The 10,459-nt window shown below is 39.7% G+C and overlaps 1 protein-coding gene across 1 annotated transcript; it reads left to right on the top strand.

The window, feature by feature from the left end:
* The first annotated feature begins 4,289 nt into the window (after positions 1 to 4,289).
* On the top strand, positions 4,290 to 7,375 carry nfkbiab (nuclear factor of kappa light polypeptide gene enhancer in B-cells inhibitor, alpha b). The gene is made up of 6 exons (XM_043697820.2): positions 4,290 to 4,698; positions 5,280 to 5,388; positions 5,716 to 5,926; positions 6,202 to 6,290; positions 6,413 to 6,661; positions 6,861 to 7,375. Exons 1-6 carry the CDS (start codon positions 4,433 to 4,435, stop codon positions 6,912 to 6,914), a joined length of 978 nt encoding a protein of 325 aa, XP_043553755.1. The 5' UTR covers positions 4,290 to 4,432; the 3' UTR covers positions 6,915 to 7,375.
* The last annotated feature ends 3,084 nt before the right edge of the window (positions 7,376 to 10,459 follow it).

Raw genomic sequence — 10,459 nt, 5'->3', positions numbered from 1 at the left:
ACAACAACGCGACGGTCGGAGGAGGAGCGTCTTATCTTCCGACTGGGAACCCTCCAACCACAGGGGATGAACTTGGACTTCACCAGTTTCTTCATCCCCCCTCCCCCCACCTTGTCTCAGCCGAATCCCTCCAGCCCGGCACCGCCTTCCTGACCTGCAGTCTTCTTCTTGACCTCTCCGCCTCCATCCTACTCCGACCTATCACCCTCACCTTGACCTCTTTCCACCTATCACATTTCCAACGCCCCTCCTCCAAGTCCCTCCTCCCTACCTTTTATCTTCTCCTGCTGAACACTCTCTGCTCATTCCTGAAGAAGGGCCTGTGCCCGAAACGTCGAATCTCCTGTTCCCTGGATGCTGCCTGACCTGCTGTGCTGTTCCAGCAATAAAGTTTCAACTTTGGGTGTAATTTACCCACATTTAAAATTCCCCCAATCTTCTGCATGGATTTGCCTGATTTCAGCTGCATTGAGCATTATCTGGTTGCACAAGGTGGAAACTACAATATATGTAATAGGTCTGATTTGAAAACATTTGCATTAACCATACACTCAAGTAGTAACAAGGTTTAGTGCTTGGTTGACTGAAAACCTAGGGCATCAGTGATGTGACAAAGGAAATGGGAGATACAAGAGGCCAGAGTACAGGGGGTTCATAGTGGCCACACAAGTAGATAGGGTGGTAAAGAAGGCATATGACATGCTTGCTTTATTGGTCAGGTCATTGAGTACAAGAGTCAGGACGTCATGTTGGCAGCTTTAAAGAGACTTTGGTTATACCACACTTAAAGTGTTGCATTCATTTCTGGTTGCCACATTACAGGAAGGATGTGGAGGCTTTGGAGAGGGTGCAGAGGAGGTTTACCAGGATTAGAGGGTACAAGCTGTAAGGAGAGCTTAGGAAATTTAGTGATTTTTTTTTCTGGAGAGGGGAGACTTGATAGAAGTCTATAAAATCATGAAATTCATAGATAGGGTTGACAATCAGAATCTTTTTCCAGAGTTGAAATGTCTAGTACTGGGGACATGCATTTAAGGTGAGAGGGAAAAAGTTCAAAGGAGATGTGAGGGGCAAGTTTTTTTACACAGAGTGGTAGGAGTCTTGAACATGCTGCCAGGAGTGGTAGGTGGAGGCAGATATAATAGGGACATTGAAGGGGCTTTTAGATAAGCACATGAATATGCAAGGGACGGAGAGCTATAGACCAAGGGCAGAAGGGATTAGATTAATTTAGCGTCATGTTTGGTAAAACATCGTTTCCATGCTATACTGTTTTATGCTACATGTTCAGAGTTATTATGCAGTTGCACAGCTAGAGAATAAGGGTGAGGTCATGGAGGAATTTGAACACATGGGTGAAATTTATATGTTTGAGGCTTTGATGGATTAACGGGCAATACAGTTCAGCAGGATCAGGCGTGGCAAGTGATTGGGATTTAGGCTGAATTAGGTATGGGGAATACAAATTTGGATTAACTCAAATGAGAAGCTGGAGCCCAATCAATAGAGTAATGGAAATGAGCAGGAGGCCACACCTGGGTTACAGCATCAAAGAGGCTCAGCCTGGGGTTTTTAGATAGATTAGATTACTTACAGTGTGGAAGCAGGCCCTTCGGCCCTACAAGTCCACACCGACCCGCCGAAGCGCAACCCACCCAGACCCATTCCCCTACATTTACCCCTGCCCCTAACACTACGGGCAATTTAGCATGGCCAATTCACCTAACCTGCACATCTTTGGACTGTGGGACGAAACCGGATGCACCTGGAGGAAACCCACGCAGACACGGGGAGAATGTGCAAACTCCACACAGTCGCCTGAGGCGGGAATTGAACCCGGGTTCTGGCGCTGTGAGGCAGCGGTGTTAACCACTGTGCCGCCCACTGGGTGGGGTGAGGTAAGGTGGGTAGTTGGTGCTCAAGTGAGCAATGTTACAGAGGTGGTAGGAAATGGTCTTTGAGATTGAAAGAATTTGGTTTGATAGCTCAGGTCAGGGTCAAGTAAAGATGCAAATAGTCTGTTTCAGCTTGAGACCAGGAAAGGGGATAGAGTCAATGATAGGGAATGGAGTTTGTGCTGGTCACACTGCTAAAGGAAAGATATTATTAAATTGGAGAGGTTTCAGAAAAGATTTACCAGGATGTGGCTGGGTCTGGAGAGTTTGGATAGGCCGGGGCTGGCTGGGAGCTTCTTTCACTAGAGCATAGGAAATTGAGGGGTGACCTTAAAGAGATTTTTTAAATCATGAGGTGCATAGATAAGATGAATAGCAATTTTTTTTTCCCCTTGGGTTAGGTGAGTTCAAGACTGGGGCGTATTTTTAGGGTGAAAGGAGAAAGATTTAAAAAGGACCTGAGAGGCAACTAATTCACACTGAGGGTGGTTTGGAATGAACTTCCAGAAGAAGTGGTGGAGGTTTTGTACAGTTATAACATTTAAAACACATTTAGACAAATGTGTGGAAAAGTGTGGAGGGATGTATGCCAAACCCAGGCAAACAGGACTAGTTTAGTTTGGGAAACTTGGTCAGCATGCACGACCTACATGACTCTATGGTAGTAGATGTCAATGGCTTCAGTCTTTCCAATGTTTAATTTGGGAAATTGCAGTTTACCCAGGATTGAGCAATAAAGAAGCACTCTAATAATAGAGATAATAAAAGCCTTGAGAAAGTAGAGCTGAGTATTGTCAGAATACTCTTAGAATCTGACATCATAACTTCTCATCTTGTTAAGGAAATGTGAATGCAAATTGGAGGGGATATTGAAAAAGATTTGGACATAAAGATCGGTGGACAGGAAGGGAAGCTACTGCAGTAGATATGCTGACTGGAACTGGATTGGGAAGACTAGAACAGAGCAAGACAACTTCTGGTCAATTGATAACAATCACAATCACATCAAAGGCAACAGGTTGAAAAAGTAGAGGAGACCTAGTGTACCACTGTCATAGTTGCATAGCATATAATTTGTGACTTTGAATTAGCAGGGCAGAAACCTGATAAGAGAGAGACAAGTGTGGAACTGTGGGAAAGATGGACATGATTTGGGAGGCAGCAAAGTGTTGATAGTTTTAGAAAGGAATTACAGCTCACTGTAAATGCTGAGAACAAACATTTTATGAGTCTAATCTTAATTGTTGAAGAACTATACCTTGTAGTTCCCTATGCATGTTTGAATACATACTGTGCAAATTTCATGATAGAGAAGTTGTTATTTCTTGGGATATGCATTTGAAATTGACTGTAAATTTCATATTGCTACACAAACAACAGTTTGTCATAAATCGACTGTATTTCGGTGTGTTGTGACAATAACTTTAAGCAAATAAGGACTGATGTCAAGATATTTTGTCTCTTTAACCATTTGCATTCGGTTTTGATGCATTTGCCAAAATTAATTTGCAATCAAATAACATTAACCCAAAGAACCAATTTTGAGGTAGCAAAGTATTGTAATCACAAGTTTTATTTTGATCGTCTAAATTGCTTAGGTGTATTGCATTGGAGGTGTTAATGAGCAAAATATTGGAAATTGCTTTGCGAAAATTAATGAAAACGTATTTTAATCCACCCTCTGAATGCTGTACGTAAACTGTGCAACTGCTTCATGAATTGGCTCAGTGCATTTGCTTTAATGTACTCCCCCTGCTCCTCACCCTAAGACTCATTAATTAGAAAATCAAAGGTCATCTTGTTTCAAAACCACCCTCGCTTAAATTCCCCCCTCCCATGTAAACTTTCCAGAGTACTAGTTTGGGGATGATTAACAGAACGCACAACTTTAACTGTCAAATACCAGACACACCCCTGCCATTTTCTCTCTTCGCCGGGATGTTCCCGTCCGCACGGGAACTCGCTGCAGCGACTGGGACTTTCTTTAATATTTTCACACAGCTTCCGAAATTTCCACCCACTTCAAAATTCAGCAGAAAAAGAAACCGGAAGAGCTTCAGCAAATGTAACCAATTTAAAAAAAAAGTACAGATATTGCAGAATAATATACAAACTCCATGCTAATCGTTATGAGAATTGACCCTTAATTGTAATTAATGTGTAGCTAACGTCTTCCTTCTGGGATTGCCCTGTGTCTTTCTGAATTGCCGCCCATAAAGGGATTTTCCCTCCTTGTTCCATTCGGTACAGAGTGTTCTTTTTTCTAATTGAGGCACATTAACTGCTCTGGAATTTCCCAGCCAAAAAGGCAACTGAAGTTTGGAGGCGGGGATATGAAACTCCACCCAGAAAAAAAACCCGACCTGGAGTTTATAAATCTTGCAGTGCAGTGTCACGTCTACAGTACTGAGACGTGGCAGAGGATTTTGCTGTAGGTGGAGGATTTGGTAGTGTCTGTCAACCGTTGCTTGTTTGGGCTGTGCTATTTTTTTTTTGCTTGTCTACTTCACTGGGAAACTTCTTACTGTACAGAAGTCATGGCCGATCCTACCTTATTTCATAATCACGCTGACAGTTTGGATAATCGCAGTAAAGGTAGTGGGAAACTAGATTATCAGGGCGGCTCGATGCAGCCTGGAGTGGGCAAACAGGCTCCCCTTTGGGAGGAGCGGTGTGACAGCGGCATCGGCTCAATGAATGAGAAGGACGTGGAGGTTCTGCGGGAGATCCAAGAACTGAGCCTGGACGACAAACCAGAGCCAGCCCAGTGTTGGAAAGAATTCATCTCGGAGGATGGAGATACGTAAGTGACTTGGAGTCTTTTTTTTTTAACGTGCAATAAGCTACAGGGAGGGGGAATGTACAGAAATTAAACAAGTGCATGCTGTCCAGATTGGAGAAAGTAAAGCTGCAGAAACTAACAAATGTCTCTGAAATAGCAATTTACCAACCGCTAAAGGTTTCCAGAACCGTACCAGTAAAAATGTCAACTCAAGTGAACGTCCGGTTTGCAAATACAATGCAATAAAATAGTGGTGTTTTATTGCAATTCATTTTTTCAAATGAAAATGTGTTTAAAAATTCATAAAAACTGAAGAGTATTGAATAAACTAATTGTTATTGAGGGGCTGGGATCCGTTGAAAGGCTTTTTGAGAACATGATGTTCTGGCAATGGCTGCCCGCTGGGCGGTACAGTTCCTGTTTGATGCTGGAAAGTCCCTGGCAGGCGGCCAGCTCGTGGTTGTCTGATAAATATTTAACCGTGGAAAGTACCCAAAAAACCCGAGCTTGCGCAATCCTGGAGACTTCCAATCTTCAGTGCTGAGCTGTTGTGCAGAGTTTCCCCGATGCAGCAAGTTTTAACATGACATTTTCCTTTTTAGATTTCTGCATTTGGCGATCATCCATGCAGCCAGTGAAATCGTATCCCAAATCCTCGCCAATACCGAGTTTGGAGATCAGTACCTTCACCGTCAGAATAACCTGAAACAGGTAAATATTTGCAATTAATTAACACAAATATTTGAGTAAGCTGCCTTAATATTAATGGGAGTTTTATGCACAACACTGAAACAGTCATTTTATATTTAATATATTGGGGACTGTTCTAGATTTAATTCTTTTGAGAATATATTGTTCTGCCAGAGGCAGCTAAATGGGGTGATTGCAGTTTGCATTGGAAAGTCCCCACCATATTAATAAATGCTGTGGGTACTGGCGCGGTGCATAAATAACGTGACAAATTTCCTTTGTACTGTGCGTTTCCGTGGTTTACCGTGTAGTATTCTCACTGGAATTCTTTTGTTCTGTTTTGTTCAGACTCCCTTGCATCTGGCAGTGATCACACAGCAGCCTGATGTGCTGCGTGCTTTGTTGTGGGTTGGAGGAGATCTGGGACTGAGGGACATCAATGGGAATTCAGCTTTACACATCGCTTGTGAGATGAACTTGTTCGTGTGCGTGAAGACCATCAGCGATTTCCTCACGAGGCACCATACCAGAGAACTTTTGGACAGCAAGAATTACAATGGTACAGTTGCCTTTTATATGTGCAATTCAAATTCGAATTCTATTCTTTAGAATAAATCATGCGTTTTCAAAATGTTAAATTAGTATAAAATGTAACGTCGGGTTTCTTTAAAATTAATTGCTGTGGCTGCACTGTTGTGACTAGCTACTCTTTTAGACAATAAACATGCAAATTAATGCTGCAATGTAAAGAATGTAACGTTTTGGGGTTTAATATATTGGACAATGAATATTTGTTAGTTGCACATATTTAAGACTTTCATTTTCCCATTTCAGGTCTTACATGTTTGCAGCTGGCTGTCAAAAACAGACTTCACAAGATGGTAGTCTATCTAATTCAGATTGGAGCTGATATTAATGCTCAGGTATATTAATATTTTAACTTTCTAAATGAGAGCAATCTCTCAATTGATGGCAAATTAAACAAAGACTTTCTGTAGCTCACTTTCATGGCGAGTACTAACTCTAAGGTGTGTTTTTGGCACAGGAGCCATCAAGTGGTCGGACAGCCCTCCATCTTGCAGTGGAGGAGCAGGATGCTGAAATGGTGTCTCTGTTGCTGCAGTGTGGAGCAGACCCCAATGTGCTCACCTACAATGGCTGTACACCATATCACCTGACCTTGGGAAGAGACAACTGCAAAATACAGACAGAACTTATTCGTGTGACAGATCCATCTTTATGCATGATGTGGGATGAAGAAAAGCTATGGGAATCTGAAACACCTGACCATGAGGTGAGTGTGCTAAAAGTAAGCTGTATTACCCACTGAAAGGCTTAAAGATGTGCATTTACTGTAATTGTTGACCTCTATATAAACATGTCATGTAGAATAAAACTATAACCCAGCTAAATTGTTTCTATAATCAGAGGTATCAGTTTAAAGATGTTCATCACTGATATTGTTACTAATGTGTAATTCACTGTTTCCCCAGGTATCTTTCTCTTATGATGACTGTGCAATTGGAGGACTCCGACTCAGATGTTGAAGTTGCTTTTTTTGTGCATTGCTGGATTTCAAATCATCTGAAAAGAACTGGAGATGCATATTAGTGTGGTTACCCAATAATTTGGTTTAATGAAAAACTTCAGTGACGTACACTAAGATTTCTAAGTCACAGTTGGGTGCTGATGTCTGATGTTCTAAATGTGTAATGTAAATAAGCCTTTCAGATGCAGAGAATGCAGTGCTACAAGTCTTAGATGTAAATTATATACTATGGTGTAAATGATTGCTTGTATGCACTGTTTTCAATTATTGTAACTGGTTGAAAAAAACTGTAAAATTTTCAACACTGAGATATTGTGCATATTTGTATTTTGTAAAAATTTGTAAATATGTAAAATAGTGTAATTATTGTACAGATTTTTCTATCCTTAAACAAGACGATGTTTGTACATGCCTCAAATATTTATTTTTTGTCAAATAAAGATTATGGACTTAAAATTAGTTGTATATTTTGAGCTTGTGATTATAACTAATAATCCACAGGAATTCCTAACTTACAATACTGCAAATATCTTGGGCTGTAATACAAATAGCTAAAAATTGTGAAGAATTATGAAATATCTTTAAAATACTGCAATCAACAAAGACATTGTTATTTGGTTGAGTGAAAACTTAATTTATGCCTGACCAGTCACCATACAGAATATTCTCTGTAACCAGTTTGTACAGGAGAACAAAAAACAAATATAAAAGGATTGGCGCATATAATTTTTATTTTGAACTTGTAATTCTATTGCATAATACTCCAAAAAAAAGTTTGCATTAATTGCATAGATGAAGCACTGTCCAAAAAAAAGAGTGCACTTCTTCAATCGGGAAGAGTTTATAACTAGTTATGAATTTTATAACCAGAGTGACTTAACCCCAGTTGCTGTTGCAACACCACTGGGTAATGTTGCAGGTTTGCATTTGTAGTCTCCCACATGGCAACGTTTTCATTTGTCGTGCTCAGATGGTATAGCATAAATTTGATAAGGTGGTGACATTCTGGAATTATTCTGTGAATTATGTAAGAGCTGGAGATTGGTAAATTGCGCCTTTCCTATTGAGAAATCATCTGACATTTCAGAAGGCAGACTTTATAAACCTTTGTGAGTAAATTATTTTTAAAGTATTTGGGATAAGAAGGGATGTTCTTACCTGAATACAGTTTGCCATATCTGAACTCAAATCTTTAATGTTTTGGAAATGCTTAATGGGTCTGTCAATACCTAGAGGGAAAAAAAGGGATAATTAAATTTTATGCAAGGTTCCTTCATTTGATGAAAAGTTCACACTGAAAAGTACCATTGGGCAGTTTCATTTAATAATAATTTGTTTGGAACATTGGGAGGCAACTTGTATTCATCTGTTTATGAAATCTGACATTTTGTAAGTCATATTTTTAAAATGTAGTTAGCATTTCAAAAATCCTATTCAGAAATTTGAGATTTTAATTTGTGATTATATTTGGAGTGAGCATCTTCAGAAAAAGTATTTAGATCAGGTCACAGCATATGGAAGGTGATGGTCATTTTTTAAGCATCATAGTGCCTACACAGTAAGTGCAAGTTACTAAATGTGATAAGTTGCTTCATCACATTTAGTAACTGGTCAAACATTGCTTCATGTAGATATTTTTAATTAAGTAAAATGTGATTGCATATAATTGATTTATTGTCACATGTACCGAGGTACAGTGAAAAGCTTTGCCTTGTGAGCAATACAGGCAGATTACAAGAGTTAAGTAGCAAAGATAAGTAAGTAATAGGTAAACAGCGGTTAAAAACAAAAACACAGGTGCAGGCGAATGTTATGAGTTTGAGTCCATTCAGTATTCTAACAACAGTAGGGTAGAAAGTGTTAGGAAACCGGCTGGTGTGTGTGTTCAGGCTTCTGTAGCTTCTCCTGGTAGAGGTTGTAGAGAAACATTACCATGGTGGGATGGATCTTTGAGAATGCTGGCAGCCTTTCCTTGACAGATAGATTCTATAGATGGGAGGTTAGCCTTTGTGGTTGTCCAGGCTGTTACTTAGACATTTTCACTTTCCTAATGTCACTCAAATTTGTCGTTACCTCAGCTCATTTGTTGAAGCCTTCATCCTAACCCTTGTTATCTCTAGAATTGACAAATCCAATGTCTACCCATTCAGCATCCCATCTTGCCCAGTCCATAACCAATCCCTCTTTTGCTCCAAATTCCAGTCACCTATTTACGTGATTCAAGATTAATATTTTGATTTAATTTCAAATTCACTCCTGTGTCTTTGCCCTATCCTTCTCCAATTATGATCTCTAGCTCAACCCTAACTTCAATTTATCCACTATTGATGGTTACACCTACAGCAACCTAGGCCATGTGGTCTATAAATTCCTCCTAAAATTCTGTCCTATCATCCTCTTGTTCCTCCATCATGACATTTCTTAAACGTATCTCTTTGACTATGTTTTTGGTTGTTTCCTTTGGTGATCCAGTGTTTAATTTGGTTTGCTAGTTCTCCTGTAAAGTGCCATGACATGTTTTGCTCTGTTGAAGGCTCTATATAAACTAGTTCTTGTCTTTATTGAATGGATCTGATGCATCACTCACCTCCAGCCTCTTGTTCTATTTGCCAGTTTCTACCCTCTGATCTCAAAATGTCTTTGCTCTATTCAACAGCTCTTTTTCAAATGTTAGCGGTCAGGATATAATCTTTTGCTCAAACCATCCCCAACAGTCAGACTTCACTAGTCGTTGCCTTGAAAAGTCAGTAAAATAATGGATTTTCTGTTATCCTGACTGAGCAGAGATTAATGTTAAAAATAAAATCTCTTGGAAAGTCAGTCCAGTTAAGTTAGTAGCAGATTTCTTTCTGAAAGAGAGCAATTAGAATTCTTATATAGGACAGAACGCACAGGAATTACACAAAGGGAACAAGGATACCTTCTGGATGCCTTTGAAACCTAACAGAAAATATTAGTCCCTCAGCTGCGATTACATTTTCTTACCACCTGTTATAATTTTTACTGTTTAGAGTTAAGTCACTGAGTTCAAAATGATGTTTAATGGTTTAAAGTTACATGCATTATTGTAGTGATTCTGCTGCCTTGGGAGATGGTGAGAAAAATATCCCTTTTATTTCAAGAAGTGTCAAATTACAGCAGGCTGATGTTGATGTAGAAATCACAGAGCCATTCACAGCAACTCAGGTGCTTTTATACTAGTGGGTGAGGAACCATGATATGTAGTTACCATGACTGATTTACCATCTGAGGAGGGTCCTGATAGTGACCTTCAAAGACTGACCTTACAGTATAATGTAAGTCTACTTATTTAATAAACATTAAAATTAATATCCGTAGCAGAATATCACAGAACGACTCCTGTTAATCAAGTTTTCGACTAAGACAGTTGAGAACATGATCTGGATTTTCATATACTAATGGGAATGGGAAAGATGATCCCTACTTGACTCTTCAAAGGGTCCTTAGTTATTATGTGACACTTTCATCCCAGCATGTTCCCAGCACTGCTAATTGGGCGTCAAACTTAGTCGGATCAATTAT

This window comes from Chiloscyllium plagiosum, unplaced genomic scaffold, assembly GCF_037043375.1.
Source record: "Chiloscyllium plagiosum isolate Xiang-an unplaced genomic scaffold, Cpla_swu_hap1 HiC_scaffold_8, whole genome shotgun sequence".
In the NCBI taxonomy this organism is placed as follows: domain Eukaryota; kingdom Metazoa; phylum Chordata; class Chondrichthyes; order Orectolobiformes; family Hemiscylliidae; genus Chiloscyllium; species Chiloscyllium plagiosum.
This window is presented reverse-complemented; position numbering and strand designations above follow the sequence as displayed.